General features: G+C 61.6%; 1 protein-coding gene across 5 annotated transcripts; it reads right to left on the reverse strand.

Annotated features, from left to right (window-relative positions):
* Positions 1–295: 295 nt before the first annotated feature.
* On the reverse strand, positions 296–26,746 carry IGHMBP2 (immunoglobulin mu DNA binding protein 2). Of its 5 annotated transcripts, XM_053899350.1 has the most exons (16): positions 26,578–26,745; positions 23,956–24,125; positions 20,450–20,633; positions 20,119–20,216; positions 18,643–18,806; positions 16,214–16,414; positions 14,494–14,641; positions 12,901–13,075; positions 10,091–10,273; positions 9,632–9,750; positions 9,120–9,214; positions 8,062–8,185; positions 6,390–7,235; positions 4,235–4,621; positions 3,987–4,159; positions 296–1,310 (listed from the first exon to the last, which is right to left on the reverse strand). In XM_053899350.1, exons 1-16 carry the CDS (start codon positions 26,661–26,663, stop codon positions 1,113–1,115), a joined length of 3,351 nt encoding a protein of 1,116 aa, XP_053755325.1. In that variant the 5' UTR covers positions 26,664–26,745; the 3' UTR covers positions 296–1,112. The 5 variants fall into 5 exon arrangements, with proteins under 5 accessions (XP_053755325.1, XP_053755326.1, XP_019270786.2 ...); XM_053899351.1 differs by lacking the exon at positions 16,214–16,414 and having other exon boundaries at positions 26,578–26,746; XM_019415241.2 differs by lacking the exon at positions 4,235–4,621 and having other exon boundaries at positions 26,578–26,744.
* Positions 26,747–26,756: the final 10 nt, after the last annotated feature.

Genomic DNA, 26,756 nt, shown 5'->3' on the forward strand with positions numbered 1-26,756 from the left:
CCCAGCCTGGTTCTCCGACCTTGCCGATTTCAAACGTTCGTCCCAACCGGTAGAAAGGCAAATAGGACGGGGATTTTTTCCTCCTCTTGTCATCTGTTAACGGGACAAGCTCCCCCCCCCCCCCCCCGCAGTGGCCCTGTGCATCCCCCTCCTCGCTCAGAGTGTAGTTCATGCCTTCTGGAGGCCAAGAGCTGAGAGCAAACAGCTCACCCTGAGCTCAGGGCCCCTCGCTCCACGAAAGAGACGTGAGCAAACGGGACAGCACGTTCCCCACGAACACGTAACAAACACCGGGTGATGTGCGTATGTCTTTATTGTTTTCTCAGATAATTTCTATCCCGTTTACACAAATAACACCCTGGGACTAAAACAGGACGTGCCTCTGAGGCTCTCTTCAATAAGGCAGCTGGCAGAGACCTCCACCCACACAGGGCCCGCACGGGCCACACGCGAGGGGCCCTCCAGACCTCGCAGGTGCAGCCCGAGCTGTGCCTGCCGCCCGCGGGACAGGGTGGCTCACGGCAGCCACAGGGGACAGGAGACAGACGGACGGACGAGGGTGAGCCAGCTGCAGGGGGACGTGCGGGAGGAGCGCCCCGGAGAACATTCTCAGAGCCCATCTCAGGCGCGCTGAGTTCTCGGGTGCTCTCCCTCACTCTGATGGGCCGAAAGCCGGCCGGGCCCTGACAGGATTTACTTTTACAAAGCCTGAGGGGGCATTGGACCTGGGCAGGGGACACAGAGGCACGTCTCCAACGGAACTTAGTGACCCTCATGGCAACACCCCAAGATTCAGACGGGTGGTGGCGGCGGGGGGGGGGGTTCGGTTCTGACCGGGAAGGAGAGAATGCACCGGGCGATGGTCCTGGCAGTGAGGGGGAGGAGGTAGGGTGTGGGCACGCCCGGGGAGAGGGCTACCTGGCCTTGACCACATGCCCAGGCACCCTCCCGTCAGGTTAGAAGAGCCCACCCTTTCTCCCCCAGACCCCGAGCCCCACATGGCCGTGGCACAGGCAGGTGGGTCGGGTTGCACGTTGTCACGGGGAGCAGCCACAAGGAAGCAGAAGGCAGCCATGCTCGCCCTCACCCGTTCTTTCAAAGACACAAGCCCGTCACTTCTCCTTTTCCTTCCGTTTACTCTTCCTCTGGCTGGTCAGCTCATCCAGCTTCTTATCCAGCCTCCTCTGGAGCTGGGCCCTCTTGGCTGGGTCCAGGAACCTGTCCTTGGTCCCGCTGCCGGCGTAGAGGACTCCTTCCCGGCTGATCCTCTGCCGGGCGTGGGCACGAGCTCTCTCCCCACAGCCGTGGATCTGGGGGGCACACAGCAGTCGGTGCTGAGCCATGTGGGGACAAAGGCCCCGCGACTCTGCCTGCTGCCCCCGGACGAGGTCCTGGAGGGCTCCTTACCCTTCCTGCACCCAGATCCTGCACGTTCAGGGCTGGGGGGGCCGGAGGGAGCACCCGCACCAGCCTCCAGCCCCGCCCTCGGCTTAGCCACGCCGTCCTCTGACAGGGGGACATCACACCTGTGTGTGCCACCAGCAGTGGCATTTGAAGCAGAGCGCGAGCCCCCGCGAGCCACACCGCCTTTCACGAGCACGCAGCCAAAGCACGAGCAGGCTGCTCCGGGCGACAGGCCGTTTTCTCTAACCGGACCCCAGTGCTAGGCCCGTCCCAGGAGCTCCGAAACGTGCATCAGCTAATGATGTGCCCCGGCGGTTCGAGGACGCTCTGACATGACCCCTTCTGTTCTTGAAAGGAGAAGGAAGACAGAAGGAGCCCCCTGAGCATTTCCCCAGCGCCGGGCACCGAGGCCACGGTGCCACGTGTGTGAGTCACGGCTTCTTCTGGAAAGCCTGTGCTTCCCCGTTGCACAAATGAAGGCTGCCTCCTTGGGAACTGCCGGGTGGGACCCAGTTTGGACTCAGCAAGGCCCCAGAAGAGACAGCTCAGCGGCTCACCCAGCCCGCTGTGCACAGCCCACCACACCCCTGTGCCGCGCCCGTCCCCTCCCCACTCGGGGGGCGTCCCCTTCTCCTGCCCCTTCCGGGTGGCCCTCCTCCTCCACACCCAGCACCGTCCTGCTGCTCCTCCCGGCACCTCGGTGAGGGCTGAGGGGAAGTGAATTTGCCCACGTCACAAAGGGAGCAGGCGACAGAGCGGGTTCTGAGGCCAGGTCCCTGCCACCCAGCCCTGGGCCTCATCCCGCAGAGCAGCTCAGAGCAGACAGACTCGCGGCCCGGCCCGCAGCGGCATCCGTGCTCAGACGGGCTATTCCACGGACGGCACGGGGACCGCACGGTCCACTCACCCCTGCGGGCTCCCACCGCCCGGCACCAGGGACCAGCACAGGCCGTGCCAGTAACGCACACTGGCCTCCCAAACCTGGCATCTGGCCATTTCTAAACATTCTGGATGAAAATCTTTCTAGAACACCATACGCTTTGTCAACAGGCATCGACAGACTGCACACGTGCGTGTGGAGAAAGTGTGCATGTGCCCAGGGGAGGGGGGGGGGGGAGGCAAAGGGGAGGAAGGGTGTGAGGGAGAGGAAGAGAATGAGGGAGGAGGTGAGGGGAAGAGAAGAAGGAGAGGGGAGGGGGGAGGGGAGAGAGGGGGAGGGGGAGAGGAAGGGGGAGGAAAAGAAAAGGGGGGGAGGGGAAGAGAAAGGGAGGGGGAGGGGGAAGAAAAGGAGGGAAGGGAAGAGGGGGAGGAAAAGAAAAGGGGGGAAGGGAGGAAAAGGGGGGAGGGGAAGAGAGGGGGAGGGAGAGGGGGAGGGGGGAGGAAGAGAGAAAGGGAGGGAGGAAGAGTGAGAAGGAGAGGAAGCAGGGGAGAAGGAGAAGGGGAGGGGGAGGGTGGGAGAAGAGGGGGAGAGGGGGGAGAAGGAGAGGAAAAGATGGGGAAGTTAAGAGAGAGAGGTGTGGAGGGGGTAGAGAAAGGGAGAGAGGGTGAAGGAGGAGGAGAGGTGAGGAGGTGGGAGAGAGCAGGGGAGGGGGGAGAAGGGGGGGAGAGAGGGGAAAAGAGGGAGGGAGAGGGGGAGGGAGGCGGCCCTTTCCAGGGTCGGAGGCAGCAGAGCTCCCTGCGGGCAAGCACTACAAGCCCTGACCCAGAGCGTAGGGACACCGTGAGGACCCCCACGTAGGTGGCCCAGGACGGTGACGCCCCAGGTGCCACGATCCCTCCCCCTGTGCCCGCCCCTCCCTCTCCCTCCAAGAGCCCCACTGCCTTCCTCCCACGGCCCAAACCAGAAACCCCGGGGCCACCGTGCGCCCTCCTTCCCCTTCTCATCGTCACCTACAACCACTTCAGGGGCCCAGGGGCCCCCTCCACGCCCCCCACTGCCCGCCCCAGGGGAGGCCCCGGGACCTCCCAGCCTTGCCGGCGGCCTCCTCCGCACCCCGGCCAGGTCTCCAACGCTCCCCGCAGCTTCCAGAGCCAGGCCCTCTCAGCCTCCACCCCTGACCCCCTGCCCCCTGCTCTGCTCCCAGCTGCATGCATGCGCCCCCTCCCCGGGGGCCTGCCCACATGCCCTGCCCGGCCCGGCTCCCCACCCCTGCTGCCAGAGGCCCTCCCTCCACACACTCGGCACCCGACACCATCCACCGCTCTCACACCCAGGTCCCCACGGCCCGTGCCCCCCGGGCGGAGATCCCAGCCATTCCTGCTCAAGGAACGAATGAAGCAGCAGCCAGGCAGCCAGCCCGTTTCAGACCGTGGGCCAGAGGCCCCAGCTCCCCTCTACTATGCCACCGAAAGACCCCAAACGCGCTTAAACAAGATCCTCTCTGCCCGGAACTCCCACCGGCTGGGTTTGTAATGTGACGCGTCAGAAACGAAGCCCAGGTCTGTGTCCGCTTTAAAAGACTCCGTGCTCGTGACCCGCTACCCTTTCTGTCGGGAGCGCATCTGGCCAGGACCGAGCCCCGGAGACACGGCCCCACCGTCCCCCCCGCCCACCGCCCCGAGCCCCAGCAGGGCCAGCGCACCTCCGGCAGGTGGTGGCTGAGGCAGAAGCGGCGGCCACAGTGCAGGCAGAGCTGACCCAGGGTCGCGACGCTGGCTGTGCACTTAGCAAGGCCGCAGGTGTTATCGGCCTTCACGGCGGCCGAGACCAGGGCGTCGAAGTCCTCCTCGCCGGGCAAGTCTATGGCCACGTGTCCTAGGGGAAGAAAAGCGTCACTCACGCGGGGGGGAAGGACACAGAAGCAGGACGAGAACCCCCCGCTGGACCCACCTTCACCCCCACGGAGCCGCTCTGCCCAGCTTCCTGCCTTCGGGCTCAGTGAACAGGCAATGACCCTCCGTCCGGCCCGGTGTCCGTCCAGCCCGGGGCGGCCCTTCCTCAGCGAGCTAGTAACCGTCACCGCCAGGAGGTGCGAGCACCGTGCGGACTCCCCGGAAGGAGTGGCGGCCCACGGAGAGCGCCTCTGGAAAGCACATCTTCTTCCGCTGAGCACACGTTTAAAGACAAGAACGCGCCTCACGCCATCGACTGCACAAACGAAACCCAACGGACGCTGCCGTACCCGGGACGGCCAGGTGAACCACGGCGTAGTCACGGGCCCCAGCGCCAGGGGGCCGTAAGCTTCCTGACCAGGCACGCACAAGTCCTGGAAAGTTCCTGCGGAACGCTCACGAGTGGAAAAGAACACGAGGTCACACGCACCCGTAACTCTGTGGGACACACGCCCCCACCACAAACGCACACGCAGACACAGACACGCAGGGAACACGGCGGGGGGGGGGGGGGGGGGGGGGCACCAGCCAGGTGGCTCTCGTCAGTTATGCGGCTGACAGGCACGGACAAGGCGAGGCGGCCGTTTCCCCGAGCAGATTCTCTACGAGAGGCGCACCGCAGGGCCAGGTACACGGGCCAGGTCAGCCTCGGAGGGGACGGGGGAGGGGGGCAGCCGGCACACCACAGGGCCTCCCAGTGCCCCCGCTGCAGCCACTGCCACCCTTCCGGGCAGGGCCACCTGTGAAGGGGGACGTGCCCCTCCCCGTCCCCCCGGACGGGCCGTGGTAGAAGGCGAGCTCTACGGAGGGCAAGGCGGGCCAGATGTGCTGATGCCCCAGGAGCAGCACCAGGGGAGCTCGGAGAAGGCCCGAGAAGGTGCTGGCTGCTCACTGGCAACCTCGGGAAAGGGACACGCCGCAGGGACCAGGCAGACGGCGTTCGGGCCCCAACCGGAAAATGAGATCTCATCGACAGAGCGCTGACCGCTTCTACCACGGGCCTGAGCACCTGTCATTCCCCCAGCCCTCCAGAGGGACAGGCAGCCCTTGATCACTCAGTGGCACCCTTCCCCGCGGGGGCCCCCAGCCGTGGCCCGAGGGGCCCGCTCAGACTGGCCTCTGCTTCTCAGCTGCTGGGACCTCGGCACAGCCTCTGGGGACCTGTCCTGCTGGGTCACGCTCTGACCTGAGCGGCAAGGCGAAATCGGGAGGCGGCTTGAAGGAACGCTTCAAAACTAAGCAGTGCTACCGTCCCCTACATGGGGCAAAGTCTCTCCAGGATGCTCTGTCCTCAACTGACCACCCCACATACCTTCTCCCAGGTCCTCCTGTCATCTCGTCCCAGCATCTGCCCTCACTCAGCTGCACGGCACTCAGCACCTTCTTGGCGTGGTTTAAGGAGGCACCTGACATTTCCACCCTCTGCCAGAACACCCATTCCTGGGCGGCAGGGCTGACCTCGCTCCCCAGCACACGGCCGGGCGCCTAGAGGCCACTAAGTCCCCCAGAACGACATCGGCTGCACCCCCGCTCTGCGGTGCTTTCACAGACCAGGAATCACGCTTCTGATTCCCACGCGGCTTTGCTCCCAGGAATTCAGTGAAACAAGGAAATGCTTCGTGGCCCTGCTCAGAGGACAACAGCGAGAGTACGACTTTACCCAGAGTCTTCAGAAAATCCACGTCATGCCCGTGGATGCCCCACCACTGCGCGGGACGGGGGCAGAGCAAACAGCCCCACGGGGCAGCGCAGGACGCAGGCGGCCCCCTTCCTGGGATGGGGACCCGGGACGGCGGACGTGCGAGCTGGGCTGTGAGCGAACGAGGCTGCCGCCCGCACGGGGGTCCGTAACTGCCCGAGGGCTCCTGCACGCAGTCCTCGTCCCCTCCTCCTGGCTCTTGCACCCCGACGGCTGCCTACCTGCCAGGCCCCACCTGAGGAGCCGGGGGTGGGGCAGAGGCCACTGTGGCCAATCGCCGCCCTCGGGGAGCTCACACCTAACCGATTAAAAACAAGGCGCGGGACGCGGAATCAGGGCCGTGGCACCAAGAGGAAGTCCCAATTCTGGGGGATGGGGTGGGGGACTTCAAACGGGCAAACGCCCCCGTTAAGGGGACACCGAGCTTGCGCTCTCCTCAGGTAAACTCGCTTACCTTTTGCTTCTTTTTTCTTTTTCTTCTCCGGTAACTTGCGCGGCCCTGAGCGCGAGGCCCGCTGCCCCTGCTCGGCCTGCGGCTCCCGCCGGCTCTTCTCCCTCTGCAGCCTTTCCAGGTGCAGAGCCTTCAGATCCGGGGGGTCCCGGCCGCTCTGCTCCCCGGGAGGGGGCTCCGCCTCCGTGGGGCCGGGGGCCGTGGGGCCGCCCGCTGGAGGCGGCGGGGCAGGCGGGGCCCTCTTGCTCACGGTTATGAACCTCTTCTTCCCTTCGCCGGTGCTGTCGTGCCTCAGCCCGTGCTCCTCCGCTATCTGGTGGATCCACATCCTGTCGTGTGAGTTCAGGGACGCGGGAAACTCCAGCCGCGTGTTCTCACTCGCCACAAACTCCGCTATCTCGGCCCTGAAGCGGTCCGCGCGGTCTCCGCCGTCCGCGGCCTCCGGGCAGAGGCCGCCTCCGTCGAGGCTGGGCTGAGACCCGACCTCAGGGCCCGAGGGCTTCCCGCCAGGCGTCTTCCGCTGCAGCCCGGCGGCCGCCCGGGCCTCCTGGACCCCCTCCCGCGGCCGGCTTCCAGGAGGCTTCCCGGCAGCCGCGGCCGGGTCCCGGGGCCTCGCACCAGCTTGGCCGTGGCCCTGGGAACTCTCGTGGGAGTAGTTTTCAGGGACGATGTCATCGAGATACTCAAAGGCCGTGCGCACCTCGCCGTGCTCCGTGAAGTGATCCAGCAGGGTCTTCAGAAAGGCGTGGCTGTTAACGGTGCGCGAATCACACACGACCGCCACGTGGCGCCGAGCGCGGGTGACGGCCACGTTGATCCGCCGGTCCTCGGCGAGGAAGCCCACTTCGCCTGCGAACGAGGCCGCGGTGAGTGGCCGAGCAGACCCGAGACCGAGGAACAGGAAATCAACGCTTCTGCCCACCGCGGGGATCAGCCAACACCCCCTCCGGCGACCGCCGGGACATCAGGCCTGCGCAGACTCCCCGCTGCCCGACCCCGGCTTCCCAGGTCTGGCTCCACGGCACCCGGTCCGGGTGTGGGACCCCCAAACCGTCGGTCACTTCCAAGTACGGGCTCCTCCCTCCGCCCAGCCCAGGGGGTGGCTGCAGCCGAGACCCGGGAAAGCGAGGGGGATTCTCCAGTGGCTTCTCCCCCGTCCCCCGTCTACCCCACCTCTCTTGTCTGCCTTCAACCTTCCACTGAAAGCGCCTTACAGAGCCCACATAAGCCCTTTCAGGGTCCCACACGCCCTCCACACGGAGGACCCACAAGCCCCAGTGGCAGAAACACCAGGCCCTGAGGCCAACTTCACCTTGAGGCCAAAAGCCAGGCTCTGTGCCTCAGCCCCGCCGCCCGCCCCCGGGGCAGGATGCCAGGTGGGCCAAGCATACCCGCACCTGCACGCTGCTCAGCCTCCAGCTCTGCCCTACCCCCCACCCCCCATAACACCCAGCTCACAGGCAGCCCCTCGGGATCCTCCCGGCCCCGGCGGCTCCGGTCAGGGCCTCACTGCACCCCACGCCTGCCGGCTCTCTCGCCCGCCTCTCACCCGATGCTGAGCTCACGGAGGCCACACTCGCACCGCCCTGCACAGCCTGGAGCAGAAATCTGGTACGCACCCCCCGGATGACCCTCCTCTGTGCTTCCCCAGAGGAGTCTGCTGAGCCCCACGTACCTTTCCTATTGGATCTGACGAAGGACAGGACCACAGCCTCCTTCTCTCGGCCTTGGAAGCCATCGACCGACTTAATTTCAAGCTCGGGGTGCCTGTGAGCGAGGCTCTGCCTGAGCAGGTCCACCTGGAACACCAAGCAAGGCCGCGTCCCCATCGCAGCTCAGGCCGGGGCGGCCCCGACACTCCGCCCTTGGACTCCGCCGAGGGCCTCAGCCTGCAGAACCAAAACCACTGCACGGAAGCCCTGCAGAGCCCCGGAGCCGCTGTCCGACAGGTGTCCGTGAATGCACAAGGCAGCGCTGTGAACAGGTCGGACGTGACCCACGCCCCAGCACTGACATCACACCAGCTCTTCTGGCTCACGACAGCCACCTGCCTCAGACGCCCTTTGGTGTGGTGTCCACATGCCGGGAAGGGGTGGCAGCCCGCCCACGGACCCCACGACACCCTGCCGTGGCCGCGTCTTTCCCACCAAAGAAGACGGGCTTTGCTGATAAGCCCATAGGCGCCGAGACAGAAGACGTGAGCAGAAAAGAAAGGAGTGAGCACGGGTCGTTCTGCTGGCCCACCCCCACCCCTCCTCCAGGCGGCACCCCGATCTTCCTGTCCACCCACGCTCGTCCCAGGAAGCACAGCCAGCGCCCCCGCCCAGAGGTGGGCAAGGACCCCGCACCAGCCACGGCAAGCAGCTCAGGGATGGGGACCCGAGCCCGACACGGAAGATTCAAAGCTGAGACCCTGTGGGAGATGCCGTGGAGGGTCAGGCGGTCCCCGGGGCCGCCCCGTAAGGACCGCGCCCCCGGACAGGGCTACCGGGAAGCTGGCCAGAAAACAAAGCCAACCAGGGAAGCAGGTTGACATCAGGGCAGGGCAGACAAGTTAGAGCAAGTAAAACGGACGGACGGACGGACAGAGGCTCTTGCTGAGGTCACGTGAGCCCCGGATCCGGTCGTGAGGTGGTCGATTCCACCTGGAGTTTGCAGTCAGAAGAGACCGTGAATCACCCCTTTCCCGTCAGCCGCAGCCCGGGGACACCGGCAGAGGGGGCCCTCTCGCACCTGGAGGTTGTACGGTGTGATGACGGCAATGTCGCTCGCTCGGACGCCAGCCTCCACCAAGGCCTGGACGTGCAGGCTGACGAGACGCACCTCGCCTGGGGAGCAAGCAGGCCGCGGGTCCAGGTCACGCCCTCGTTGGTGCCGGTTTCTTCAGGACTCCGCCCGCCCCGGCCAGCGGACCCAGCGTCGGCCTGGGGCACTGCCGGGTCGCAGGCCGGCCGGCTGGAGCCGGCAAGGACGTGGGCCCCGTGACGTTGGGTGCAAGCCGGCGGGCTGGGACCTCGGGGGAGCAGGGACCACCCCGTTCACCCTCCCGGGCCGGCTCCTTCGCCGAAGCAGCACCACCCGCCGAGAAGGGCACCGCGCGCTCCCATCCGGCCGGAACCCCGCAGCTCACCGGGGGACCCCCCCACCTCCCCGCTAAGGTCCACAATCGCAGGCCCTCTGCTGTCCACACAGAGGAGCTCAGGGTCCGTCCAAACCCAAAGGCTGGCCCTGCCCAGCAGGCTCACCAGGGTTCCCCTTAGACTGGTCGTCCTCCTCTTCGAGTTCAAAGAGCCCGCAGCCGGCCGTGTCCACGAGCAGCAGGGGGATGCCCGTCTCCTCCGTGGCGGCCACCCCGGGGAGGTCCCTGCACCGCGGGCGGACACTGAACACGTGAGGCCAGGGCAACGAAGCAGAGCCGGGGCCCTCCCGACAGGACTGACGCTTCCCTTCGCCCCGTCTGGTGCGGGCCCTTCCCTCTGGAGGACGAGGAGCCCCGGGAGCACCGGAGACCGAGCGGCCCCCGCTGGAGCTCCCCAGGGCCAGGCCCCTCCCCCCCTCCCCCCCTCCCCCCCTCCCCCCTCCCGGAAACCGGCCTCGGGGGCGCCTCTGAAGTCTTCACAGCGCGTGGTTCGGGGGACACAGGGGACTCCGGGGCACGAGGACCCGGCAGGGCGGGCCGGGGAGGGCACGAGCGGGTCACTCACCGCAGGAGGTGGCCCGCCACGGAAGGGTGGGCGGTGAGCCGCCCGTGGTACAGGGCCTCGGAGGCCCACTGCATGATGGCCCGGTGCATGCGGTACTGCACCGTCAGCGTCCGCACCACGCCCGCGCCCCGCTCCGCCGCCAGGCGCTCCATCAGGCTGCGCGCCAGGCCCGCCGCCGCAGCCCTGCCCCGAGAGAGGAACCGGGAAGGGGCGCCTGGGTTCCCCCCCGTCCCGCCTGACACCGGCCCCCAAACCTCGGGACCCGGCTCCGCCCCAGTCCCCGCCTAAAGTGAAGGGCGTGCTCGGCTGAACACCGGCCCCCAGAGAAGCCCGGGTCCCGAGCCCGGGACCTGCGAACGTGTGACCCTCCGAGCGCGAAGCTGAGGTGGGCCCGGGGCCGCCACGGGCTCCTCCTCAGAGGGTCAGGGCAGAGAAGACGGGACCGGAGGGCGGGAGTCGCTGCCGGGGGGGGGGGGCTCCGCAGGGGCCCCGAGGGAAGGGGGCGGCCCCTCTGCCGGCTGGAAGAGGCCGACAAGTGAATCCTCCCCCGCAGCTTCCAGAAGGAACCCGTCCCTGCCCACGCTTGGATTTGAACCCACCGAGGAAGCCTTCGGACTTTTGATTTCCGGAACCGCGGAACGACGAACCCGCGCAAACCTACCTCGTCCGCGTCTGTGATCTAGCGCAGCGGCAACAGCGAGCTGCTACGGGTAAACTTTTCCACAGCCGGTACCCTCGGCCGCAAGTAATCCCTTGCTAAGCACAACCGCAGCTTAACGTGCTGGGCGCTTCCTGCGTCCCGGGTGCCGCTCTGCACCCCTGATACTTGTCAACCTAACGCCCACAAAACCTGAGGCGGGGGTCACCGCCGCGCTTGCCCCTTCCCTAGGAGGAGAGTGCGACCAGAGAGGTGAAGGGAGCAGCTCAAGGCCGCCCAGCCAGCGATCTCCGGAGTCGCCGTCTTAACCACAGCTCTCGCCGCGTGGGTGACACTAAAACCAGGGGACGCTTGCTCATTCTAGCTCGGGGGCCCTTCCCCGGAAGCTCGTAAGATCTCGCGCTTTACCTTTTGTGATAAAGGCGTCCACCAAAAACGACGCCAGAGACGCGAGTGAAGAGGTTACCGGTCCCAACGGCAAACACGGAAGCACCCAGCACGTGTCCCCCTGACACTCTGCCCCCTAGACACAGAGGGTCCCTGCTCCCAAGGGCACAGCCCCAGACGTCCTCCCCACAAAGGCCTGTGGAGGACAACGCGGTCTTTCAAGGACCCCCGGGACCCCGGAACAGACCGCTCCTGTCCTGCAGTCTGCACGCTGACTCCCACCGCGGGGGCCGTTCCCCGGCCAGGACCAACTTCCCAAACGCAGTCCCCGGTTGCCAGCCACACCGCGTGGATGGGACGCCCTCTCTCTCTGAGGGATCCTGACCTGACGCCCCCCAGCTCCGGGGGCCACACCCCCCTCCAGCAAGGCTCGACCCTACAGACGTGGTGCGGGCACATCCCCCACATCTCCGAGGGCTGCTGGACCTCAGAACAAGTAGGGAGCGTCCCGCGGTCAAGCGCGGCCCGTCCACACTCACCCCGAAGGAGAGGCCGGGCCCAGGCAGCAGGGGGACAAGAAGAAAGCCCCCTGCGTGCAGGGAGAGCCCTGGCACCGGGCTCTGGGAGTCTCCTGTCCCCCCGCCTCGGGGGTGGCTGGAGCGGCCACGGTCCCGGGTGCACTTAGAGACGCGCTTGGGTCAGAGATACCCACGTGCTGGCTGTGGTCCCGGCTGCACACGACTTCCATTCTAGGTGGACCAGCCAGGGAACGGACAGAGAGACACGCACCACCGCCAGAGCGCGCTCAGGAACGCGCAGCTGTAACAAGGGACCCGCAGGGGGTGGAGACGTGCTGTGGCGGGGGGTGGGCAGGGACCCGCCGGCAGTGGGGACGCGCTGAGGCGGGGTGGTCACGGGAGCCCGCGAAGTGGGCTCATCTGAGAAAGTACTGAGTGGAGGGAGGGCATGGCCACCCAGGGTCCGGAAAGGAGCCGTCCGGACGGGGACAGCAAGGACAGAGGCCGGTGTGGCCGAAGCGGTGCGGGAGGGGTGGCAAGACCAGTGCAGCTCGGCAACGGCAGGGACCGCTGTGTCTCTACAGAGACCCCCCTGTGGCCCAGGTCAAAGGACGCGCCTACAGGTCAGGACTGGAAGAACCCGTGCCAGGCCGTGCGCCAACGAACCCGGAGGCCAGCCGGCCCGCCCACAGGGGCGCCTCCCTCGGCTCAGGAAGGCTCGCCTGGCAGGAACGGGCACGTCAGCCCGCCGGTCTCGCCAGAGAAGCTCCGTGCCACCAGCACGACCGGCCACGGCGCCGGGTGCTGACGCTACGGACAGGCGGTGTGGCGGCCACGACCCCCGACCTCAGGAGCACACGGTGGGATCGCCTGACCTCTAAACAAGTACGCGCAATAAAACGGGTGCTAGGGCTTGGGGCGCCCGGGTGGCTCAGTGGGTTAAGCGTCCGACTTCGGCTCAGGTCATCATCTCCCAGCTCATGAGATCGAGCCCCACGTCGGGCTCTGTGCTGACGGCTCAGAGCCTGGAGCCGGCTTCGGATTCGATGTCTCCCTGTCTCTCTGCCCCGCCCCTGCTCACTCACGCGCGCACTCTCTTTCTCAAAAATAAACACTAAAAAAAAAAAACGGGCGCGAGGGGCTGTCATCAGGAACGTGCAGGAGGGCACGTCAGGGCCGCTGCGCCCAAGGAGAGACGGAAGGGGTGGCGGGTGAGGGCCGAGGAGCGCCGCGGGCAGGGGTCTTACTTGGGGGACACGATGGTGGGCGGCAGCTGTTTGTGATCTCCGGCCAGGATGCACTTCCCGGCCTTCAGCAGGGGGATCCAGCAGCTGGCTTCGAGGGCCTGGGCGCACTCGTCGATGACCACCACGTCGAAGTGGCCGTCGGGCAGCAGCTTCAGAGGGCCGTCGGGAGAAGCGCCTGGTGGAAATCGGAACCGTGAGCCTTCACAGAAGGTGCCAGAGGCCGCACCCACGCCGGACGAGGCCGCGACGGGCCGGGGGTTTCAGAACCCAGCCTGGCATGAAGACTGTGTGAGAAGCACTGGGCGTCTTAAAATAAAAACGGGGAAGGTCACGAGAAACCTCCCGTTCCGGCCCACCTGCGTCTAAGTGTGAGCACTGGCCCCCTGGCCAAGGGCCACTCCCACAGTCCAATCGCCAGAATCGATCTCCCCCTTGGGTCTGGGCCCAAGTCCCCGGAAGGGTGTCTCTTTTCTAAGTATTATTCCTGTATCATTTTCTGAATTTCGAGCTTAATTAATTCCCCTCTCTGCTGCTCTCCCAGACGTACCGAACAGTAAACTGAACGTCCATCCAGGGGGAAGCCTCCGTGTGTCTGACGGCACGAAAGCACAGCCCCGGCTCCTCCTCGGAACAGCAGTGCCGTGGCAAGAGCTCACGTGTGAGGATGACCCGGGCCCCGCGCCAACCCCCACAGACAGCAGTGAGCCCGGGCAGGGCCCCCAACCCTGAACCTCTCTCATCTACAAACGTGGGCACCGCCTGTATCGCACAGGACGGCTCCCGAGACCAGACGCTCAACCAGCTGGGCCACCCAGTGGCTACTAAACCAACTAAACCCTGTGTTAGTTAGGTTCTCCACAGAAACACAGAAGCAGAGGCAGGCTCTGAGCTGTCAGCCCAGAGCCCGACATGGGGCTTGAACCCACGAACCGTTAAGATTACGACCTGAGCTGAAGTCAGGCGCTCAACCCACCACGAAACACAACCTATGGGATGTTATATGTATACCTTAATATAACATAGCGATTTTTTGTAAGGAATTTGCTCCTGCAGTTATGGAGACTGACAACTACTTGGGGCTCGAACTCACCGACCGCGAGATCATGACCTGAGCCGAAGTCGGTCGCTTAACCAACTGACTGAGCCACCCAGGCGCCCCTGGAGGCACTTGACTCTACGATACTTGCTGGAAGGCGGGTTCGGGCCTGCACAGCCCGGACGCCCCCGCTAATCACTGTCCTGACAAAGTGTCAAATTACCGACAGCAGGAAGGAAACAAGTGAGGTCGCCCGAGATGCTACACGCTGTCAAAGAAGGGGAAAGAGTGAACGCTAGACCTACAAATGCAATCACGTAGACTCAACGAACAGATTCCTTGGAAGACGCCAGCTGGCTCCACGAGCAGGAATGTGGGCGCCCCCGTACCGATTCGAGAAACGTCCTTACAGGAAGACCGCAGGCCCGAAGCCTTCCCTGGGAACCCTACCCGACACCGACGGACGGTTTTATGCAAACCCGCCCCCCGCAGCCCGTGGGAGGAACCGCGCCTCCGTCAAGGGGGCCCCCCGGAAGCGGGGCGCACGCCCCCCTCACCTGTGTTCGTTGCCAGCACCACGGCTGCCGACCTGAGGCTCTCCAGCATGGCGGCCTCCTCCCTCTCCTTCAGCTCTTTCCGTAACAGCTTGATTTCGTTCCAGAAACTACTCTTCTCTCTCTTATCCTGGGTCTGCCTGTTCTTCAACTACAAAGGAAAGCCAAGAAAACGTAAGTATTTGGACATGACTTTGCACCTGCTTAGCTCTTTCTCGCTCCCAAAGCGCTTCTGTTTACAACCAGCGGGTCCACCGCGTGAAGTTCCTTGAGGGGCACTAAGATGTCAAAAACCTTTCTCGACGGAGCAAACAGATACACGCAGGTGACCGAGCACCTGACGCCCTCTGTGGCCTTACAGCTGCTGTCACCTGCACCGGCAGAGGCAGAGAGACAAAGGCCAGGTCCTCGAAGCAGATGGTGTCTTGAACTGTAAGCTCACACAAAACCGGAAATTGGGCCCTGCCCGACCCTGCACGGAATTGCCACACACGCCCGTGCAACGAAGAGCACCTGCCAGCCCAGGATTTGGGTTTTTCGCTGCTTACAGAGGAGAGGCTGCACGCCAGTTTCCACTCCACATCTGCCAAGGGAGTAACAGCTCTTCCCGGGCCCATAAAATGCTTAGCTAAGCCCCAACTTCCTGCAATACTAAAAAAGACATCCTTCCTTATCTGTGGTTTCTGCTTTGGAGCACAGGGTTTCCAGGGCTGGCAGAGGGGTTTTACTGCGCCTCCCTTACGGAGAAGATCCCGAAAGCACTGATTAAACAGGAACAAGAAGTGAAATCATCCGCATTTGCAACGGAGGAAATACCATCGCTGCACATTCCCACGCCACCTGTACCCTTGAATGACATGTTTTCAACTCGTCCCCACCTCTGCTGGGCCCACGCTGGCATCCCGTGCGCCATCCCACTATCCCGCAGGCCCGCGGGAAGGTTGACTCACAGCACTGTGGGGCGGGGACACGGAGGAGGCCACGCCAACGTGAGGCCGTGAGGCCGGCTGACAGTGAGCAAACCGAGCGGACGTTAAGTCACAGGACCACGGAGTTCCAGAGCCCCAACTGCAAGAAGAAACACGTCTCCGCCTGACCCACTGCCTGCTGCGTCTCTTCCACAGGGAGGGTGTAAAATGGACCAGAGACTGGGAGGATGAATATTTTTTGAATTTTTATTCTCAGGCCGCTGGGTATTTTCTTGCCGACGTGACCCAGCCAGCAAGATCCGATGAGGTCCTCTTGAAGACGACCCCCCACCTACTCACGCAACTACCTTGACAACAGTCGAGTCCCTACGAGATGCCGAGTACAAGTCTCTACCAAAAACAGGCAGCCCTTCCTTTCTTAGTAAAACTTGGGGGAAAAATTTTTTAATGGGCCATCCTGATATCTGGAATTTTTTTTAAATGTTCGTTTTTGAAAGAGAGAGAGGGAGTGCACGAGCTGGGGAAGGACAAAGAGAGAGGGAGACACAAAATTCGAGGCAAGTACCAGGCTCCGAGCCGTCAGCACAGAGCCCAATGCGGGGCTTGAACCCATGAAGCCATGAGATCATCACCTGAGCCGAAGTCGGACGCTTAACCGACTGAGCCGCGCAGGCGCCCCCTAATGTTTGAAATTCTCAGAGGAGCTGACGGAGGCCAAAAAAAAGCGAGAGAAACACAGACAGAAATGTCTCCCGGGAGAGACCTCAGATGAGAAGCCACACAGAGGGACGTACGAAGGCCTGATCGATGTCCTTTCTGATGTCTGCGACGATCTGGGCGCTGTCGCTGCGTGCCAACACGGCGTCGAGGGAGTGCTGCTGAATGCAGTCCAGCAGCCGGGCGGGGTGCCCGAGGCGCAGGACCTTCTGCTGACACCGCGCCAGCCGCTCTGCCAGGTTATCCACGGCGACGTTAGAGGGGGCACAGCACAGCACCTGGGGAAGCAAGGCTAGCGTTCGGTGACTTCTTTAACCACTCAAGTTCCCGCTAAAACGGACCAAGACCAAGGTAGGAGGATCGGAGCGTGTACAAGAGGTCGTGTCAACGCATAAACACGCAGACGCAAGCATGAGTGGACACGCCCCACAGGACACGTGCTACAGGGGCGTCTGGTGGTTCAGTCAGGGGAGCGTCTAACCCTCGATTTTTGGCTCAGGTAATGACCTCACAGTTCGGGAGTTCGAGCCCTGAGTCAGGCCCTGTGATGGCAGCACAGGGCCTGCTTGGGATTCTCTCCTTCCTTTCTGCCCCTCCCCCGCCCACACACACGTGCGCACACACTCTCACATGCAAAATAAGCATTTAAAAATATGTATTTTTTTTTTTTAAAAAGAACACATGACCGCAGACTGACACAGTATCTGGAACTTTGGTCTTAAGAACTACTGAGGGGCACCTGGGGGGCTCAGTCGGTTAAGCCTCCGACTTCGGCTCAGGTCACGATCTCATGGTTCGTTGGGTTCAAACCACAGGACGGGCTGTGTGCTGACAGCTCAGAGCCTGGAGCCTACTTCGGATTCTGCCTCTGTCTCTCTGTCCCTCCCCTGCTCACGTTCTCTTTCTCTCTCAAATATAAAATAAAATATTATAAAAAAAAAAAAAGTTTTTCTAAATAACAACTACCAGTGACCAAAATACCAAAAATGTTAAATAATTGGCAACTGGGGGAAAAAAAGGACTCAAAGATTAAAGTGTCCTCTGAAATTATCAGGTTTGAAGCATCCAGCTTCTTACCAATGAAATCACTTTATCAACTCACAAAGTGGTACGAGGGAAAAATCTTTCTGATGGGCTCAATCTTGCGTCTAGAACTCTCCTGTAGTGCCTTCCATCAGCAAAGAAAAACCTGAAGTTCCACCATGAAACACAGGTGGCGGGGGCTCCTGGGAGACTCAGGAGGTCGAGCGTCCGACCCTTAATTTCAGCTCAGGTCACGATCTTACGGTTCGTGAGTTCCAGCCCCGCATCGGGCTCTGCACTGACAGTGAGAAGCCTTCCGGGGTTCTCTCCCTCTGCCCCTCCCCTTCACGGGCACGCACGCACTCTCTCTCTCTCTCTCTCTCTCAAAATAAATAAACTTTAAAAACAAAAAGCAGCACGTGGCAGCTGGCAGAGGAGGTGGAGAGGAGAGCCCCCCCGCACACACACAAGCCTCGGTGGCAGGCGCCCCCCCCCCAACCCCCACCCCATCGCCTTCACTCCCACCGGGGGCCCGAGCGTGAGCACGAACGTGTCCTGTTTCACCGTTTATGGAAACGGAAGGCATCTGATCAAACCACCAGACCTGCTTCCCACCAGCGAATGGTCATTCATCCAGTTTTCAAGTGCCACTCACCTGGCGGAAGCCACCGGACAGCCCTGTGACCAAGTGACAGACCTCCCTACGCTCTCGACGGCAGCTCTGCCTTGCGGAGAAGCGTGAGGTACGGAGCAAAGGCTCTGGGGAGCGTGTCTGCCGAGTTCCAATCCTGACCCTGCCACGCACTGTGACCGGGGCACAGGACCTCAGTGCCTGCTTTCCTCTGGGACCTGGGGGTGCCAACGGTCCCCAGCACCCAGGGTTGCCCCGACCTGAGCGAACACGCAGAGAGCGCTCAGGAGAACTGCGTCGTAAAAAGTCAAACGTTGACCATCATCGCTCTAATTCTCATCACCATCTGACGTGTCTAAACGAGAAAGACTTTCCAAAGTCTTCCACGGGCTCAGAACCCACGAGGACTCACGTGGATGCACACGAGGACAAAAGACCCCGTCGGGACCACTGAAAACGTGCGTGAATAACAGCATACAATCACCCTGTTCCACATCTCGGGAAATCAGTCACCTGGGCACCACACACGGGCAGCGCGCCCGTTAACGGCAACACGTCTGTCTCCCCCGACCAACCGCAGAGCTCCTGAGGGCACGGACAGACCTGCGCACAGCGCGGGCACAGCAGGCGCGCCGAGCGGGACCCTGCGGACCGATGCTCCCGAGCGTGTGCCCTTCCCAGGCGCCCTGCAGCTGTCGGAGATCCGCCAGGGCCCAGCCCCACGCCCAATCAGTCCACGCTCGGGAACGTTCCTGACCAACCCCAGAGCGCAGGCGAGGACACTGCTGAGCACCCGCGAGCCGGGCACGCGGAACCCCTTCGCCCTGTCGGGGCTCTGGCGCCCACGCCCACCTTTAAGCCCCGTCTCACAGCCTGAAGGATGATCTCGACCACAGTGGTGGTCTTCCCAGTGCCGGGAGGCCCGTGGATGATGGCAAGTTCCTTCTGGGACAGCGCAAAGGAGACGGCTTCCTTCTGGGAGGCGTCCAGGGAGGTGTTACAGAACGGCGGCGGCTCTGCGGGAGGGGCAACACGGTCAGGCTGGGGCCCCGCACCCCCCGGTGCCTCCTCCTTGCAGACGGCGCGGGTGGAAGGAAGCGCGCACCAGCCTCCTGGGTCTCCCCGGGCATCAGCCCGTCAACACAGAACCCACCTGCTTTGTCTCCAAAAGCTTCCTCCCAGAACAGGAAGCGGCAGGCTGTGGACCACGGGCCCCAGCCAGCCTGCTGCCCGCTTTCAGCCGTCCGGTCTCACCGGAACCCAGCCACGCCCGTTCGCTTACACGCGGCCTCCGGCCACCGCCAAGTATCTCCCTCGTGTGCCATGTGCTCCGAGAGCGGGCCCTGGGCGTCCAGCTCTGCCCCCAGCGCCCGCCGCAGGGCACCCGACCCCTGAGTGAGCACAGCTCCCGGGCACAGCGCCCTGGTCGAGGCAGGCCAGACTGAAACCAGCTTGGCAAGCAGCAGCGATCACCTGACCCGAAGTCCCAGCGCGCCCCACCTCTTGGAACCGCATCCCTTTTCCTCAGGGACACCTGCCATAACCACCACATAGCCTGCTCCTTAAAACACGGCAAATAAACTTCTAATTCAGTTTTTCCCGCGCATAGCAGCCTCTCGATAAATAGGTGACAGAATAAAACGTTGAGACGTGAGTGCTTTCAGAATCTGGAGAAGTACCATATGGCAGCCACATCTTTAAAGGCTACTGGCACGGCATCACGAGGGCGTGAATGAGCCCCGCCACCCCAGGCGGCAGGGACAGACCGAGCGCTGCCGAGTCAGGAGATGGACGAGGGTGACATCACGGGCGGTGCTTGGGGAGGCAACAAGCCCCCTCAAAACTGAGGCTCTTCAAGACCACTGAGGGGTATGAGAAAGTGCAGGCGAGGAAGGGGAGCGTGTGCGTGTACGTGTGTCTGTATGTAGAAAAGACCAGAACACGTGCAGCTTGAAAGATGCCGAAAAAGGAACAAAATGCACTTAGAACGGAGACTTTTCAAACAAACAAACAAAAAATACTACTGGGCAAACGCTATACCCAGCCATCACGTATTTTCGTGGATCACTGAGCTAGAACATCCTCACATTTTAAAACGATGTATTTAGGAACACTCGAAAGAACGTTGGAAAGTCGATGGAACGAGCTGCTTCTTGGCACCGAGGGCTGGACAGTCCGGTTCACGTGAGTCACTCAAAGAAATTTAAAACAAGACACAGAGATTCCCTCCAACCGTACATCCTCAACCTCTTGCTGAAACACCCCAGCTCACTCTGCTCTCAGTATTTCCGGAGTGATCTCGTCGACCGGGGAAGAAAAGGCTCTTACGTGTTTCACTGGCAGGACTGGGGGGTGATCCACCGAAGACGACCTCTATGAGGGAGGTCGCGGGGCCAGAATGATACTTCTTTAGGGTAATGAGAGCTCTGCCCAGGGAGAAAAACGAGAATTAGGAGCTGGGTGAAAACCAGCCACTGATTCAGTGCCCGAGCCCCTGTCCCAGCACAGCCACCTGCAGCCACCACCCCCTGGGAGGGGCACCGAACGACTCCAGACTCAACTCGACTGCACTCCTTTCCACCACAGGACAGGCGGCCAGGGTGAGTGAGCCACGTTAAAGGAAAAAGAACATGTGATTCCCAGGCTCACTCGCCCTTACTTTTTCAGCCGCTTATAAGTGACGTCATTGGCGAGTTTTAACAGTCTGTAGGCACGCTCTCGGTCTAAGCTCAGCTGGAAATCATGGGACTCATCAAAGGCTACTGTGACCGATCTCTGCATGATCCGGGTCAGGATCCCCGTGGCCAGCTGACCGCCTTCGTCATACAGACCCACTATATCTCCTGCAGGAACAGAGACTCCGGTTATACAAACACTGAGCCAAGTTAAACGGTGAATTATTTTCTATGATAAATTCCAGCATTATTTCAAATACCCTGTTAACTTTCTTTAGAAATGAAATCAATAGCAGTAAAAAAGTTTAACTGACATCTAAATTACGTACAAAAGTTGACTTGAGATCAATGAACTATTTAAAGCAGACACGCCAGGGACAACACCTGGGTGGCTCAGTGAGTTAAGTGTCCAACTTCAGCCCAGGTCATGATCTCATAGTTCATGAGTTCGAGCCCCGTATCGGGCTCTCTGCTGTAAGCACCAGGCTCACTTCGGATCCTATGTCCCCTTCTCTCTCAATCTCTCTCTCAAAAATAAATATTTTAAAAAATTTTTTAACAAAAAAATTAGGACAAACGTGCCAGTCGATAAAACCTTTTGAAGTGCCTACTCTGTGCTAGGCACTGTTCTAGGCGCTGGTCCAATTAGAAATAAGACACACGTATCAGCACTGGAGGTTTCAAGGTATTATGCAGCCCAGGAGGGGATGGAGAGGGACGGGGGTGTCATTTTATTTATTTTTAATTTTTTTATTTTCAAAGAGAGAAAGAGAGAGGTGGCATGCACAAGTGAGAGAGGGGCAGAGAGTGAGGGAGAGAGAGAATCTCAAGCAGGCTCCGCAACGGCAGCACAGAGCCCGACGCGGGGCTCAAACTCATGAACCGTGAGATCATGACCTGAGCGGAAATCAAGAGTTGTATGCATAACCGACTGAGCCACTCGGGCGCCCCAGCGTGTCATTTTAGAAACAGGGTATGGCAAGGGCCCCTGAGTGGCCACAGGTAAGCAGGATGGGCCCTGAACGAAGTGGGGGCCACGAGCACATCTAGAGGAGAACATTCCAGGCAGAACGTGAGCACCAACGGGGGGACAGAGGTCATCTGCTGCCCACCCAAGTACGGACTTCCCCACTTCCCACAGTAACTGTCGGGTGACTCGCCCACCCGCCGGGTGACTCTGAGGGGCTTCCCTGATGCCAGGGACGGAGCACACAACCTACACCTCAGCCAATCACTGCTGCCACGTCCCTGGCCACAGTGACTGCTCAGAGATGAGCACGGGACCAAATGTGAGCCCCCTGAACACAGTGAGACTATTGCTTGCACCTGGCAAAAAGGCCCTCCCTCTGTCCAGCTGGACCAGAACCCTGAGGGCACATGGGGGCTATAACTGCGATCCTGTGTCGCCTGAGAAGGAAGCCACCCCAGGACAGGGCAAAGCCAAGAAACGGAGAGAAGTCCGAGCGACCTCCCGTGGGCCCTGAAGCCAACCTTCTAGCATCACAACCAACGCAATCTTTCTCGCCCAAGCCAGCGTGGCCTGGGTTTTCATCACCTGGAAGGGGAGACATTCCGACCAAAACAGACTCCACTCTGAGATAAAGCCAGAGCCACCCACACGCTTACATCCCATTCATTCCATGTCTGAAAGTGTGTGCCCCAGGTCAACCTGGCACCAGACGCACTGACCCCGCGCTGTTTTTCTTCAAGCAATGAGCTTCACCCGCACCTTAAACCTTTTCTCTGTGTTCTCCCCAACTTTATAAAGACAGACAGCAGGTGGCAACAATCCCCCAGGGGCAGAGTCCAGTTCTGTCTGTGCGCCCATGGGGCTGAGCACAGAGGACCCCGTCTCTACCGTGACCTCCCCACTAGTGCCCTGAATAGGATCCATCTCAGAATTTACATTTCTAGGGACGCCTGAGTGGCTCAGTCGGTTAAGCGTCTGACTTCGACTCAGGTCACGATCTCGTAGTTTACAAGTTCGAGCCCCGCGCCGGGCTCTGTGCTGACAGCTCAGAGCCTGGAGCTGCTTCGGATTCTGTGTCTCCTCCTCTCTCTGCCCTTCCCCTGCTCACACGCTGCCTCTCTCTCTCCCCCCCACCTCTCTCTCTCAAAAATAAATAAAAACATTAAAACAATTTTTTAATTAAAAAAAAAAAAAGGAATTTACATTTCTAAGCTGAGCCTTAAAACTGCTCTTCCGAAGACAAGAAACTAACAGCTCCACCCGGGTCTGGCCCACAGCCTTGGCCACGCGGCAGATTCTCAGCCGGATCCTTTCGCGCCCAACTGCCACTCCCTGACTCCCATTTCCGAACCATTCGCCAACCTCGTGGATCCCACTCCGTGATGCCTGCTAACCGTATACGCCACTGGATGCGTTTTCACTTTTGGTTTTCAGAGTTTACAACCCCCCGCATGGACGTTCAACCCTGACGGCCAGGAGGAAATGTGCCAAGGCGCCCCCAGGCCCGTCGGCAGCGGGCAGGCAGTGGTGAGCTCTAGCTCGCTTAACAAGAACACGGGAGACCGGACTGCAGCCAGCAGCCCCCCTTGTCCCCCCATCTCCAACTCCAGCCACCACTCCAACAACCGTGGGCAGGAGTCTGGGAAACCCGAATATGAAATCAAAAGCCCGTCGCCACCAAAACAAGGCGGACTCTTCTAGAGCAAGTCCGGCTCCTCCCGGCCGCTGCTCCTCTCGGGCAGGGCCGGCCCAAGGGTGCCCCGAACACGCTCGGCATGAGAGGCTGTGGGAATACAGAAGGAGACGTGCTGTACCCCAGCTGCCCAAGACACGCACGGCGACGGTCATGCGTAATTCTGCCCTTTCTAGTAGCCGTGAAAAAAATAATCTTCAGGAAACAAGTCGACTTATTTTAATGATGATCTACTTCATCCGATATATGACAGACACCGTTTCAACAAGTAGTCAGGTTTCCAAAAGATTACTCTTCCGGGGCGCCTGGGGGGCTCAGTCGGTTAAGCATCTGACTTGGGCTCAGGTCACGATCTCACGTTTCGTGAGTTCGAGCCCCGCGTCAGGCTCTGGGCTGACAGCTCGGAGCCTGGAGCTGCTTCAGATTCTGGGTCTCCCTCTCTCTCTGCCGCTCCCCCGCTCACGCTCTGCCTCTCTCTCTCAAAAATAAACAATAAAATATTAAAAAAAAAAAAAAAAAAGGTTACTCTTCAGATAGTCCAGACATCTGTGTACTCAATCTCCAACCGGGTGTGCACGGTATGCCTGCGGCAATCGCGACCCACGTCTCAAGTGTTCGATGACCACGTGTGGCCAGTGGCTGCCGTCTGGACGGTGCTGACCTAGACTGCCAAAAAGCCACGTGACTGGCGAATATCTAACTAAAGGGCCTTCACCGCAATGCTGTATTCCCCAATCAGCCATGCGTAACCCAGCCTTTACAGAGCGAAAGTCGCAGTCGGGAGGCGAGCAGTAAACAACATATGCCTACGTCACAGACGCACGGACCGGAAGTAAAGCTGTTGCTGGGAAGGGCCGTGGCAGACGCACATCTCCTGGGCTCGAAGGTGACCAGCAGCCGCCCGTACAGCCCGGTCCGCTGGCTGGACACCTGCAGCTTCAGCAAACAGACCCCTCGGCTCTGGAGCTCTTTCAGAGAGATGTTTTCCTGCCAGGACCTGGAAGATACCCAACACTGAGAGTTCAATACTTACGCCCCACCAGCTTATATTTCCCCCCATACGGGAGGAAGGAAAAAGGGAGAGAGACACAAAGATCTGTGCATAGGCACCAAGTAAGACCCCAAGTAAGCCCCTGAGATCGGGCTCCCCCACATCCTCCTGCCGGTAGAGCTACGCGTTGGTCCTGCTCTGCTCTGACCGCATATCCTGGTTCCCACCTGTCACTAAGTCCATCGTCCCTCCCCCCCCCCCCCCCCCAGCCATCTGCACCCTCACGAATCCGCCTCTGCCTCCATCCTCCCCACCATAACCCTGGTTCAACCCACACCAACTACATCGTCTGGACTAGACAGAGCCTCCTAACTGCCTCACCTCTGGGGCTTGCCCTGTCCGGTCCCCAGCAGCAGCACCCAAGCAATCCACCCAAAACAAGAATCTATTCACCCACCTCCCCTCCCCCCACCCGTGAAAACGAAGAGGAAACCTCACTGAAATGCAGCGGGGAGGCCAGAAGGGGGAGCTGCACCTACAGATGTCAGCGACCAGAACTGTCAGTGACAGACCCCCCACAGCAAAGGGGCCAGACCATCCCACAACAGGAATGATGCACCCTGCAACTCCTACAAGAAATCCACTACCCCTGGACGCAGCCAGCGAGAAGCGGCCGTCTTCCCGAACTCGTGCCCCTTCTGTAACGGACTTCAGTTCGAAACGACCCCTCCCAACTCCTTCCTCCACAAAATAAAGGTCCTCCCCTTCCCTGGTTGCACTAGCCTAGAGCTTAGGCCACAGATTCCATGTCCAGAACTGCAATCCTCTGCTGTTATGAATAAACCCATCTTGCTAGGAGAGGAACTGGCTGTTTTATTTCTAAGGTGAACACCCCACCCTCTTACCTGTGCGGAGAGCCGGCCTCTGCATACGGAATATAACACAAGCTCACCCCCAAGACCCTTCTCAATCTGACCGATGCCTACCCTTCTGTGGGTGCTCACTGCGCCCGGCACTGAGCTGGGCGCCTGACAGCAGGCCATCTTGTGCTCACAGCAAACCCATGAGGTGGGAATAATCCCACTTCATAGGCGAGGTGGCTCTAAGGCTCAGAGACGTAGCCTGCAAAGTCACACAGCCACACACAAAGCAAAGCCCATCGATGTCTGCAGTGCAGACCTTGGAATCAGACTCCTAGCCTCCGGTCCTGACTCCACCTGTTACCCTGAGCAAGTGACTGAACCGCTCTGTCACAGCCTCCTCGGGCACCAAATGAGAAGAACACTGAGGTTTGAAGGAACGAGGGTCTGGAAAGAGCATTTACAGTGAGCCTCCATAAGCCCTGGCTGTTACTTCTTCAGCTAAGTGAATATTCGCGTTGAGAAGCAAGCCGGGCTCTCTATGGCACGCACCCTCAGGTGCAAGGCTGCCCTCCCATCTCATCCAGGAAGGCTCCTCAAGGCTCCTCTCCTTCCTCTTCTATCCAGGAAATCTTCACTCCTGTTTTTCTGCTCAGGCACCACCTGTCCCCAGAGCCAGCCTTAGCCTCACCCTCCCCAGGGGGAGCTGGTCTCCATCCCAGCTTGCACAGCCCTTTCCGCACACACAGCATGAGTGTGCCCAGCTGGAAGTAACGGTCCAGGCAAGCCCACCTCCTGCCCAGGCCCAGGCCCAGGCCCACTCCCTGCCCAAGGCCAGGCCCACCTCCCCCACCGCCCCCACCGCCCCCACCTCCCCCACCCCCACCCCCCCCATCCCCCCCGCCCAGGCCCAGGTCCAGGCCCACTCCGTGCCCAAAGCCAGGCCCACCTCCCCCACCCCTCCACCCCCCCACACTCCCCACCCAGGCCCAGGCCCACCCCCTGCCCAACGCCAGGCCCACCTCCCCCACTCAGGCCCACCTCCCCCACTCCCCCGGGTGCCAGGCCCAGGTCCACTCCCTGCCCAAAGACAGGCCTACAACCCCCCACCCCCCCTCGCCCAGGCCCAGGCCCACCCCCTGCCCCCCCCCACTACTCCCCACTCCCCCCTTCCCCCCCTCCCCCCGCCTGGCCCAGGTCCAGGCCCACTCCCTGCCCAAAGCCAGGCCCACCTCCCCCACCCCCTCACCCCCCGCCCAAAGCCAGGCCCGTCCCCTACCCAGACCAGGGCCCAGGAGGCCGCATCGTCGCGCTTTCCCACCCGCCCGGCCCCGAAAGAGAGAAGGGCTGAGGACGCGCTGGGGGCAGGGGCAAGGCCTGGGACTGGAAGTTCGGGGGTGGGGGCTCCAGGCCAAGAAGAAAGGGCTTCCTGAAGGCCCCAAACCGGTACGGCCGCCCGGGAGGCGACAGGGTCGCATCTCCAGAGGCGGCCGAGCCCCCCCCCCCCCCCCGCAAACACACACACACACACACACACACAGCTCCGCGGGCGGGACTCAGGGGGCAGAAGGGCAAATCCCGGCCGGCCCACCCAGTACCTGCGCTCCTCGACCTCCGCGTCTCTCTCGAGCTCCAGCAGGTCCAACTGCTTGCTCACGAAGCTCTCCACAGCCGCCGAGGCCATGACCGCCGCCCGGCCCGGGCCCGCGGCGGCAGAGGTCCCGCTGCGGCGCGCGGCGGCGTTCCCGGCCGGGCCCGGTGCGTCGACGCACAAGGT

Source organism: Panthera pardus, unplaced genomic scaffold, assembly GCF_024362965.1.
Source record: "Panthera pardus isolate Hobbes unplaced genomic scaffold, ASM2436296v1 HiC_scaffold_12, whole genome shotgun sequence".
In the NCBI taxonomy this organism is placed as follows: Eukaryota; Metazoa; Chordata; class Mammalia; order Carnivora; family Felidae; genus Panthera; species Panthera pardus.

Excerpts from the sequence above, each read along its gene's own strand:
- IGHMBP2 (XM_053899350.1), bottom strand. The coding sequence starts at position 26,663 with ATGGCCTCGGCGGCTGTGGAGAGCTTCGTGAGCAAGCAGTTGGACCTG. Across the intron at positions 9,215-9,631 it reads CCAGTCTAAGGGGAACCCTG|GCGAGGTGCGTCTCGTCAGC; the intron begins GTGAGCCTGCTG and ends CTTGCTCCCCAG. Across the intron at positions 1,311-3,986 it reads TCAGCCACCACCTGCCGGAG|ATCCACGGCTGTGGGGAGAG; the intron begins GTGCGCTGGCCC and ends TGTGCCCCCCAG.